This window comes from Hemicordylus capensis, chromosome 7 (assembly GCF_027244095.1).
Source record: "Hemicordylus capensis ecotype Gifberg chromosome 7, rHemCap1.1.pri, whole genome shotgun sequence".
NCBI classification, from domain to species: domain Eukaryota; kingdom Metazoa; phylum Chordata; class Lepidosauria; order Squamata; family Cordylidae; genus Hemicordylus; species Hemicordylus capensis.
In genome coordinates, this window is record NC_069663.1 from 14204880 (window position 1) to 14216962 (window position 12083).

Genomic DNA, 12083 nt, shown 5'->3' on the forward strand with positions numbered 1-12083 from the left:
CCATTTACATAACTGCTAAATGAATAAGAAAACGGTTCCTTGCTCCACAGGGTCTAGCAGTCTATTTCCACTTGTTTTACGTCTCTATTCGCTAGCACAGCTTTTCCTCAGGATTCAGCTCCCTTCACAAAGTCTCTTTCTAGACATTACATCCCTGAACTGAGGAATGTGGCATGATCCAGACTGAACTAGTTGCTCTCCCCTTGCTAAACATTAGAGAACCACCACTTTAAAAAGTGCCTCTTTGCTCAGCTAGCAGGGATCAAGTTGCCTGGGGAATCTCCCAACAGCGGTATGGGCACGCCCAGAAGGTGAGGCTGGTGTCACGGCCCCGTAAGGTGTGGGAAAGGGTGGCGTCAGGGCCAACTCTGTGTGAGACCTACAAGTGGCATGTAGCCCTTGCCTCAAGTGGTGAAAGGCAACCCAAGCCAGTTCTGGTTGATAGGTTGTTGTATTGTACATAGCATAACCTCCTGTTGGTTAGCTATGGTTTTCCCAAGTATGTTCATCACCCTCTTGTTTTTCAACTCAGTGGAAGAGAGGCTATTACAAAGGAAACCAAGACAGCGTGTGGTATAGGTGTGGGGAAGAGGGCCAAGGCCATGACTGTTGGAATGGAGCCCTAGTGCCAACGTGCTTCCATTTCAACGGTGAAATGTTTAGATCAACATTTAGGAAGTTGATCTAAAACATGAGCTGACCTCATCTTACTGGATTTGCTCTCCCTTTGCGTCAGGGAATGTCAAGAATGATACAAGGCATTCCCAAGACAGGGTATTCTGGGTTGTGTGTGTGTCTGTGTCTGTTTGTGCTTGCAAGGCTCTTGTTCCTTTAACTTTGCAGTGAGAAGGAGAAATTCAGCCAGTAAAGTTTTCTGCATTGTTGCATTTACATACCAGCAAAAGCTTTGCCTGTTCAATTTCTGCTCTGCAGTCTAGAAAGCCTAGCATTAGTGTCTCTCCCCCCACCCCGCTCCAGATGATATAATGGGTGTGCTTTTCTTCACCCCATTCATAGGAACGTAGGAAGCTGCCTTATACTGAGTCACTCCATTGGTCCATCTAGCTCAGTATTGCCTACACTGACTGGCAGCAGCCCTCCAAGGTTTCAGGCAGGCATCTCTGCCAGCTCTAACGGGAGATGCTGCCAGGGAGTGAACCTGGGGCCTTCTGCATGCAAAGAACACTATAAATGAATGAATGAATAAAAACAACAACAACTTTATTTGTTAGCCTCCCCATAACAAATTGTTCAGACAAGAAAATGGGAACATTTGAGTCCTGTAGTAGCTACAAGTAGCCTGCCTAGGCATGTGAATCCTTCATCCCCTCCTAATAAACCTCCTTTGATTTGATCTCTGTGCCAGGAGGAAAGAATCGCTTTTTCAACTAGTTTCTCATTAATTTCTTTTCAAAAGCACACTCGTCCCCTTCCAGGCACTGGGCAACACATTTGTGAACCTACTCGCATCAGAGGCCTCAGCTGGTGAAATTGATATAATTGATTAAATTATAAAACTAATCTAGTCATGCTAAAAGGTTTAACGTAAAGACAAACATACAACGTGATGAAAAGTTAAGAAGGAATTTCCTCTCCAGCTGAAACTGCAACTTAAGTAGGAACAAAGTTCAACTAAGTTTACACAGGAAATAAATGAGAAGATACTATTATCATGTTTGTTAAAGAGGTTGCCTGCCTATGTGATCTGTAATGTATAAAAGTCTGTTGTAAGTGGAAATCGGGGTTCTGGAATTTGGGCGCTAGCCGACCAGAACCTTTACTTCTGCAGAGCAAATAAAGCCTTTTTTTACTTCTTCACTGGTGATGTTCTTTGGCTCGCTGACCCAGTAAAAGAACCATTTGAGTGGTATAGCAAAATGAAACCATGGGTTTTGCCTGGGAGAATGCAGGAATCCTCAAATGTCCACAAAGCAGGCCAGATCAGGAACTCCAGAGCTGCCATGTTCTCAAATGAGCCTCGCTGCTAAATGACTCATCTGTGAAATGGAAACTTTTTAAGGAGTGTTACCATGACTCACCAAAGTTTAGCCTCACTGCCTTTGCCCTAGCTTCAACCAGGTGGCTTCCTTCTCCAGCAGCAGCACTAGGAGATGATGCCTCCAAGAGAGGAGGAGTCCTGGAAATGCCAAATGCCTGCTGGTTTCCACTTGACCAGCTGCTGTAAGGTAGACTTCAAGCATCTGGAATCTATTTTACCATATTTACCTAAATCCAAGACTAGCCCCCCACCCCGGCCACATTCTTTGATGCTAGAAATTGTGGGGTGGGGTGGTTCATCTCATATTCCTGTCCTGTTCCTTTTGGACAAAAACAAGTATAATCTGCCTTCAACCTCTATTTCTAAGGGGGTCTAGTAAATCCAGAAACATCTTCTATTCGGGTAAATATGGTAATATGGTAAAAATTGGGTACCATATGATAAATAGGACCCAAAGGTCCCCAAATAGGAGCTGAGAGCAAAATGGTGGATGGAGCCAAGTGCGAAATGGTGGCTTTGGGGGTGGAGCCAATTACCATACATAGAGTGAGAAATGTTATGTGGATCCCTTGCTAAGGGCCCCTTTTTAAAGTGGTGATTTGCTTTATTTAGCAGGGGAAGAGCAAGTGGCCCTATCCACCCTCAGCACAGTATCCCTCCAGTGACTGCTGGTGGTGTCTATTTTGTGTTTCATCTTAGATTGTGAGCCCTTTGGGGACAGGGAGCCATTTTATTTATTTATTTATTTATTATTTCTCTATGTAAACCACTTTGGAAACATTTGCTGAGAAGTGGTATATAAATATTCATACTAGTGGTGGTGGTGGTGGTGGTAGTAGTGGAACCCAAGAGTAGAAAGTGGGAGGTATATAGTTGTTCAGTGAATAAAATTTCAGCATAAACACTGAATTATTTATGAATTAAATACATTAATATTGTGATACATTAAAAGCATAAGAATAGCCCTAGTCCAGCATCCTGTTTCACACAGTGGCCCACCAGATGCCGCGGGAAGCCACAGGCAGGAGTTGAGGGCATGCCCTCTCTCCTGCTGTTACTCTCCTGCAACTGGTACTCAGAGGCATCCTACCTCTGAGGCTGGAGGAGGCCTATAGCCCTCAGACTAGTAGCCCTTGATAGACCTCTCCTCCATGGTAGAGACTTCTCCAAGGTTGCAGGCAGGAGGAGTCTCTCTCAGCCCTATCTTGGAGATGCCAGAGAGGAAACTTGGGACCTCAGATGCTCTCCCAAGAGGGGCTCCATCCCTTAAGGGGAATATCTTACAGTGCTCACACATGTAATCTCCCATTCAAATGCAAAGCAGGGCAGACCCTACTTAGCAAAGGGGATAATTCATGTTTGCTGTCACAAGACCAGCTTTCCTCCCATGAGATTCCTGGGAATGAGGCTGGGGTCAGTTTCACAGGTTTCATTTGTGTCTTGCTGGATCATACGACATTAGAAGACACACACCATTCTGTGAATGTACCAGAGAAAGAATTTACAAAAAGGAAGGATCTAGTTCAATCATACATTTTATGGATGTCAAGCAAAGGAGGAGGAGTGATGGGATCTTTCGCCCAAATTGATCACTGGAAGTTTCCATAATTCTGGCAGGAATAAACTGCATAATTCATCCTGCTTTATTGTGAGGCAAAATGCTACAATTAGTTCATGAGATAGGCCCACAAATTTTGGCCATCCTCATCTCAGGGGACACATTAGTTCAGTTTAATTTTATTAGTCATTGACCAGAAAAGAGAACATAAAGAATGCAAATAACAATATCAATATAACAAATATAAATAAAATAAAGGAATAAGATTATAATTAACTATGGGAAAATATCCAACTAAGGAGTATTCATCACCTCCAAAAGTATCCTACCCACAATGTAAAAAAATTTCCCTCCTGCAGAGATGTTGGCCTACAACTCCCATAATCCCAGGCTATTGGCCACGGTCACTGGGGATTATTTATTTATGTATTTATCATATTTCTATGCCACCTGATATGTACATCTCTAGATTATGGGAATTATAGTCCAGAAACAGCTGGGAGGGCTCAAAGTTGAGCAGGGCTGATCCTACCCACTAGAGATGGAAAATACAGGATAGCCGTGTTGCACTTACAACTTGGTGTGTGTTATCGCCCCTTCCTTATCCCTAGTCCCAAACAATTAGGGTAACATTGCAGTCATTTTTGTACAGAAGGAAGGACCAGGGTCAGTGTGAGGGTAGCAATGAACAAATTGTACTTTCTTTATTGAGTAATCTTTGGAGGACATTCCTGCCAATTTTCATTCCTCTGACATAATCAATACATGTTTATAATAGTTTTGTGTTTTTAAAAAAACTTTTAAACTCTTTTAAAACACCATTGCGAATTGGGCTGCTGGTCAGGGCAATAAAAGCATTATAATACACTGAAAGCATTATTATTATTATTATTATTACATTTATATCCCACTCTTCCTCTAAGGAGCCCAGAGCAGTGTACTACATACTTAGGTTTCTCTTTCACAAGAACCCTGTGAAGTAGGCTAGGCTGAGAGAGAAGTGACTGGCCCAGAGTCACCCAGCAAGTCTCATGGCTGAATGGGGATTTGAACTCGAGTCTCCCCAGTCCTAGTCCAGCACTCTAACCACTACACCATGCTGGCTCTCATTGAAAGCATTGCAATGCAATCACCTCTTTTCCAACTCTAGTAGGGTAGACCTTGACAGACTGTGGCTGCCCTCCCACGCCTTGGTTAACATTGGCATTTCCCTTCCGATGGCTTCTGCCTCTTCTGAGGTTTGCTCTTTGTCTGCTTATGAATGACTTTAACTCCATCCCATCCTTCATGCAAATCAATCTCCTTGTTGAGCAGAGCCTCATAGATAATCTTGGTTATGGTTTCAAAAGCCAAATCCACGTTGACGTTGTCCTTAGCAGATGTTTCAATGAAGTGAGTGCCCAGAGAAATGGCCAAGCCTTCTGCTTCCTCAAAGGAGACCCTGTTGTTTGACTGCAGGTCACTCTTGTGGCCAATCAGGAGGAAGATTACTTTCTCCATCATTTGGGCATTGGTGACTTCATTGTACCACTCGAAGATGTTCTCAAAGGACCTCCGACTGGTCATATCAAAGACCAAAAGCACACCTACTGCGTTTCGGTAGAAAGACCTGGGGATGCACCTGGGAACAAAACAAAACTGATCTACTAATCTACAAAACAAAATTAATCTACTTCCAAAATATTATGGATATTTTGTTCAAGCCACTCACCTCAATGCCAAATGGCAACCCTCAATGCCACATTGAGGAGGAGAGCTGGTCTGGTGGTAGCAAGCATGACTTCTCCACTTAGCTAAGCAGTGCCCACCCTGGTTACATATGAATGGTAGATTTGATGTGTGAGCCCTGTAAGAGATTTCCCTCAGGGGATGGAGCTGCTCTGGGAAGAGCAGAAGGTTCCAGGTTCCTTTCCTGGCATCCCCAAGATAGGGCTGAGCGAGATTCCTGCCTGCAATCTTGGAGAAACTGCTGCCAGTCAGTGTAGACAATGCTGAGCTAGATGGACCTATGGTCTGACTCATAGGAACACAGGAAGCTGTCATATACTGAGTCAGACCATTGGTCCATCTAGCTCAGTATTGTCCTCACAGCAGCTTCTCCAAGGTTGCAGGCAGGAATATCTCTCAGCCCTATATTAGAGAAGCCAGGGAGGGAGCTTGAAACCTTCTGCTCTTCCCAGAGTGGCTGCATCCCCTAAGGGGAATATCTTGCAGTGCTCACACTTCTAGTCTCACATTCATATGCAACCAAGGCAGACTCTGCTTAGCTAAGGGGGAAAGTCATGCTTGCTACCACAAGACCCGCTCTCCTCTCCTCTTCTCAGTATATGGCAGCTTCCTGTGTTCACATCCAGGATGATAGGATGAATACCGAGTCAAGACTATTGATCTGTCTAGCTCAGTATTGTCTCTCACAGCCCTACCTGGAGATGCTGCCAGGGACTGAACCCGGGACCTTCTGCATGCAAAGTAGATGCTTTACCACTGTTCTATGGCCCTATCCCCCAAGGGGAATACAGGGGTGGAGCTACCAATAGGTGAACGGGTTCAAAGAACCCAGGCCGCAGCCAATCAGGGGCTACACCTCATGGCCCCAGACAGACGCAGGGGCATGATTTTGCTCCAAAGGGGGGGCCTTGCGGCCCTGTTCAGGAGCCAAATCAGCCAGCGCTGCATTTGCAGCATGGCTGGAGCGACCCTCCCTGCCTTTTAAATGCAGAGCTGGCCGATTTTACTCCTAAACGGGGCTGTGTGGCCCCATTTGGGAGTTAGATCGGCCAGCGCTGTGTTTGCAGTGTGGCCGGAGTGGCTTTCCCTGCCTTTAGGCAGGAAGAGTCCTTTCGGCTGTGCTGAAATCGACAATTTATCTCCCAAATGGGGCTGCACAGTCCCATTCGGGAGCAAAGCCCCACCCCCTATGTATGATGCAGGGTGTGGCTAAATGTGCCCTGCATCATATGTTGGGTGCAGGGGGGGCTGGGGGGCCGTGGTAGCAGCAGAACCCGGGTCGGCGCTAGGCTTCCTCCACGCCTGGGGGAATATCTTACAGTGCTCACATCTAGTCACTCATCAAAATGCAAATCAAGGCAGACAGGGGCGTAGCTAGGGGAGAGAGCGCCTGTGTTCGTCCCTCTCCCCGGCGGTCCTTTGGACTGGGGGATATAATGAAGAACATAGGAAGGGGCCGAGCTGGGGGCCCTCAGGAGCTGCAGGGCCCGGGTTCTTTGAACCCATCTGCTCAATTATAGCTACACCCCTGAAGGCAGAGGGGACAATTCATGCTTGCTTAAGGAAGAGGACAGTTCATGCTTGCTATCACAAGACCCGCTCTCCTCCCCTTAGGAATAGGGGAGGAATAGGAAGTTGCCTGACACCGAGTCAGACCATTGGCCCATCAAGTTCAGTCTTGCCTATACTGGCTGGCAGCGTCTCTCCAAGGTTTCAGGCAGGAGTCTTTCCCAGCCCTACCTGGAGATATTGCCAGGGACTGAACCTGGGACCTCCTGCATGCCGGCAGATGCTCTTTCACTGAGCTATGGCCCCATCCATCTTACAGTGCTCACATGTAGTCACCCATCCAAATGCAAACCAGGGCAGACCTTGCTTAGCAAATGTGGCCATTCATGCTTGCTACCGCAAGCCCAACTCTCCTCGCCATCAGAATGTGGCCTTCTAAAGACAGGTTCTGAACGACATGCCGCCCTCCCTTCCAACCCATCTGGTACGCAACACTGGGCTGGGTTTGGGCCATACCTAACCGGCCCCCACGATCAGAAAGGGGACACGCCAAGAACATGTCCATTGGGACATCTTCTGTGGATCTTCCAGCACATGCCTTTATTGCATGGGTGTGGGCTGTTCAGCCTCATCCCCTTTCTCATTGCATAGGCTAAGGCAGGGGTTCTCAAACTTGGGTCCACTGATATTGTTAGAATACAACTCCCATAATCCTCATCCACAATGGCCAGAGGCCAATGAACTGTCTGCAGCTGGGGGCGATAGGAGTTGTAGTCTATTAGCAGTTAGAAAGCCTCTGGCTGGCTATGGCCTTCGATCAGCTGCTGTTATGACTAATCCTCCTCCATTGGCCTGAATGCCCAGAAGCATTCCCACTCCACAGATCGAGAAAGCCGCCCAAGTCCTCTCCACTCAATTGGGGTGCCCCTCTTCCAACCTCTTTTGGGATTCAAAGCGTGCTCCATTGTGCTTGATTCGGTCAGCACAAGATGATCAGGCCATGATGTCAACAAAGCTTTGTTCTCTGCCTGCAGATCAGTTGTAAAGTAATTCGATCAAGAGTCCTTTGTGCAATGATGTGTTTACTGTGTGGTTTAGCTCCTGGAAACCTGGAGCTTCTTTCTCTTCCGCAGAAGGGCCTGATCCTGCTATTGCTCCTTCACCAGGAGGGCCCCCCCAGTTTTGTCTATAGGGGTTTTCCGTTTAAATTACTGTGTGACTCCCTGCCACATCTTCCCCTATGGGGAAAGAACTGTAGCTCAACACAGACATTTCTTTGGGAGGAGAGCTGATATTGTGGTAGCATTAAGAATTGTCCCCTTTGCTAAGCAGGGCCTGCACTGGTTTGCATTTGGATGGGAGACTACATGTGAGCACTGTAAGAGATTCCCCTCAGGGGATGGGGCTGCTCTGGGAAGAGCAGAAGGTTCCAAGTTCCCTCCCTGGCAACATCTCCAAGATAGGGCCGAGAGAGACTCCTGCCTGCAACCTTGGAGAAGCCGCTGCCAGTCTGTGCAGACAATACTGAGCTAGCTGGACCAATGTTCTGATTTGACACAAGGCAGCTTCCTGTGTCAAGCATCTGCTTTGCATGCAGAAGATCCTAAGCGGAATCTCTGGCCCTTCCTTTCCAGGTAGGGATGGCAAAGATCAATCTGAAATACTGGCAGTGTGCTGCCAGTCAGGGTGGACCAGAGTAGACCAGGGGTGTCAAACTGTGGCCTTCCTGCAGACGTTGGCCTACAACTCCCATCGCCCCTGGCTACTGGCCTCTATGACTGGGGAAGATGGGCATTATAAGCCAACACCAGGGGCAACATCGGGGGGTGGGGGCAAGCTTGAGAACCCTTGACGTAGGGCCCCTGTTGTCCGACAGACCTGTATTTTCTGCCCCAGGCTTCCTCCTCACCTGAACCTCTCTTGGCCAGCCGTGTCCCACAGCTGCAGCTTCACCTTCACGCCTGGAGGCAGCTCCATCATCTTGCTGTAGAACTCCACGCCCACCGTGGGATAGAGGGCCGGGATGAAACATCTCTCCGTGTAGCGTCTCAGAAGGGAGGTTTTGCCGACGGTGGAATCCCCCAGCAGGATGATCCGGAACTGGTAGTGCCAGTGGCCATTCAGGTGGCAGACGGGAGGCGTCGGGGCCAGTTCCATAGCGGGGGGCCCATCTTCCATGGTGGCCGGAGCAGCCCCTTGGGCACGTGTGGAGCAAGAGAGCTGGCTTTGCATGGAGTGAATCCCAGGAGGCCGACGGGGACCCTTGCTCCCTTCCCCAAGCCAAGTGAGTTCTGGCAGAGGAGCTCTAATCTGATCAGGAGGTCTCCGCCCGCATAGCATCAGCTTTCTTTGGAGCAAAGAGAAGCCAAACAGCTGATATGGAGACAAGACTCTCCCCCCCACCCCTTCCTACCCCACCCACAAGATTTCCTTCTACCTTTGTGTGCATCCTTCTAAGCTTAAGAGCCTCTGCATCAGACTGCTAGCAAAAGCCTGCCCTAAGGAAGGTATCTTACAGTGCTCACAGGTATGATCTCCCATTCAAATGCAAACCAAGGCAGACCCAGCTCAGCAAAGGGGACAATTCATGCTTGCTACCACAAGACCAGCTCTCCTGAGAGAGGAGGTCAAGTTGCCTCAGACACAGCTCACAGAGAGGGTTCTCAAAGCCAGCCTGGCGTGCAGTACATATTAAGAGTATCCCCATGTTGTGAGAAGGCACTATTCACCCATTGGCTTAGGTCAAGAAGATAACAGGGTCTTTTGGTTTATGTGAACAACACGCTTATCTCGACTATAGTCTGAAGCAGATATGGGCTCCTTGCTCATAGATAAGGATGGAGGTTTGAAGTGATAGTCACCCAGATCCTTTCCAACAAGGATGGTGACCTGAGGCCCCAAAAGGCTCTTTTAGGAATGTAGAGCTCTGTGCAAATGCTGTAGGAAATCTATGGACATTGTGGAGGAATGCAGAAGAGTAGTGGGGTTGGGTTAAAACAGGGTTTTCCAACTTTGTTGTTGTTGCGTGAGGTGCACTTTTAAAAATAAAAAAAATTATTGAAGCTCATTGCCCCTCCTTGTCCCTGTACAGACAGACAGACAGACAGAAAGACACACACACACACACACACCCTTCCCCTCCCACCACCACCACACAAGAGTGTGATATTTGTTTGCTGTGCACCAGGAAGAACAGCGCCCTACCAGTGCATTATGGGATGGCTTGACTGCAAAAGCAGGGAGTTTAAATTCTCAGCTCTTGGAGAGGATTGCTAGGAAATGTAGGGATGGCCAAAGGAAGCACTTTTTCACACAAAACATAATTACCTTGTGGAATTGTCTGCCACAGAATGTGGTGACAACCACCAGCCTGGATGGCTTTAAGAGGGGCCAAGACAAATTCATGGAGAATAGGTCTATCAATGGCTACTAAGTCTGGTGGCTATAGGCCACCTCCAGCCTCAGAGGCAAGATGCCACTAAATACCAGTTGCAGGGGAGCAACAGCAGGAGAGAGGGTGCCCCCTTGCCTGTGGGGTTCCCAGAGGCAATCTGGTGGGCCACCGTGGGAAACAAGATGCTGGACTAGAAGGGCCTTGGGTCTGATCCATCAGGGCTGTTCTTCTGTCCCACCCCTCTTAAGCAGGAGGGACAGAACTGGCTTGCAAAAGCAGGGAGTTTAATCTTCCCGTTTTGGAGTTACAAAGGCCTGTGTTTATAAAGCTGCCAACTCTTCACAAAAGGAGGCCTCTTCTCTTCAACAGCTGCATAGCAAGGAAGAGGTTCAGTAAGCATCACTTTTCCTGTCACAACACCAGAAGAAAGGATACCTACCTGCCAAACACTACCCTCCTAGGCACCAGGAAGGACAAGTCCCTCCTGGTGCATCATGGAACAAATCTCCTCCAAAAGTGGTGAATTTAATTTTCCCCCCTCAGCTTTTGCAGTGCACACACACAAAAAAAAAACTGATCAAAAAGACCTCCAAAGTCCCTTCCAATGCTATGATTCTGTTATTTTGGCTTTCTGAAGGAAATGCTCTAGGTGAGGTTGACTAGAGATTGCTGGAGACCTTGAGGTGAGTCTCACGACCAGTGAGACCCACCTTAAGAGGGTTTGCAGGGAGAGCAGGCTTAGCCCTGCTAATTTGGCAAAGAGGCACTTTTTAATGCAGTGATTCTCTTTATTTAGCAGGGGGAGAGCAACTGGCCCTATCCACCCCCAGCAAAGTACCACCAGTGACTGTTGCTGGTGTCTATCTTATGTTTCATTTTAGATTGTGAACCATTTGGGGAAAGAGATCCATCTTATTTATTTATTATTTCTTTGTGTAAACCGCTGAGCCATTTTTGAAAGGGCGGTATAGAAATCAGATTAATAAAATCATCATCATCTCGACAGTCCTGGGTGGCCAAACTGGCCACCCACACGACTGCCGGCTCCATCACGGAGCTGGCGGGGGTTGTGGGGACCTAGGGGCACACAGCTCCCAGAAGTCCCAGCATGCCTTGCACAGTGACACCTTAACAGTGTAGTTTTGTGTTGAACATCCACCCAAATTCAGGGACGCATAAACTTTTGAGGCAGATTAGTTCTAGAACATGTTTCTTTTTAAAATGTGGATTGTGTGAACAATTACAGATACAAGAAATCTTGCCAACAGCAAATCATTTGTTCTAAAAGGCTAATTTCAGACCATGCAGCTGCCCAACAACTGAGGCAACAGCAACCCCATCTTTCTGTAACCTCACACCTTAAGACGCTTGGAGAGAGAGAAACCAAAAGCATGAAGACGCTCTTTTCATTCTGTAAAGGGTGAGTTAGAAGTCATGTTTTTAAAAACAAGCAATCACAAGTAAAACCAATGGGGCATACTTTCTGCTTCCTCTAAGGGGGTTACTCTCGCTTAGGACTCCTTCCCATGTGCTGTGAATTTGGTATATATGTCAGATTTAGAAGGGAGTATTATCTATGTTTCAAGTGGCTGTTCTCTTGGAAACAAGATGTCAGATCGTTTTCTTCCTTTCAGGAAGCAGGACACCAGTTGGAGAAGTCAAACCTAGCCATTGTCCATAAGCCCTGTTGGATCAAATGAAGCTGGCCATTTCCTGCTTCCCCTATTATAGCCAAACTGGACTCTTGCATGAAGCCCTATATAGTCTCGACACACTAGTAGTCTCTGTGGTCGCTAGGAGTTGACACCAACGGCACACTTTCCTTTTACCGTATTCCCCAAGCACCATAATGCTTTAGCCTTTCATTTCAGAGAAGGTACCAGTCTCCTGAGCAT

General features: G+C 47.4%; 1 protein-coding gene across 1 annotated transcript; it reads right to left on the reverse strand.

Annotated features, from left to right (window-relative positions):
* Positions 1-4751: 4751 nt before the first annotated feature.
* Positions 4752-8972, reverse strand: LOC128332796 (ras-related protein Rab-42-like). The gene is made up of 2 exons (XM_053267550.1): positions 8704-8972; positions 4752-5178 (listed from the first exon to the last, which is right to left on the reverse strand). The coding sequence occupies exons 1-2, from the start codon at positions 8970-8972 to the stop codon at positions 4752-4754; spliced, it is 696 nt and encodes a 231-aa protein (XP_053123525.1).
* Positions 8973-12083: the final 3111 nt, after the last annotated feature.

Coding starts and splice junctions, on each gene's coding strand:
- LOC128332796 (XM_053267550.1), bottom strand. CDS start 8,972: ATGGAAGATGGGCCCCCCGCTATGGAACTGGCCCCGACGCCTCCCGTC. Junction 5,179..8,703: donor GCTGGCCAAGAGAGGTTCAG/GTGAGGAGGAAG, acceptor TTTTGTTCCCAG/GTGCATCCCCAGGTCTTTCT.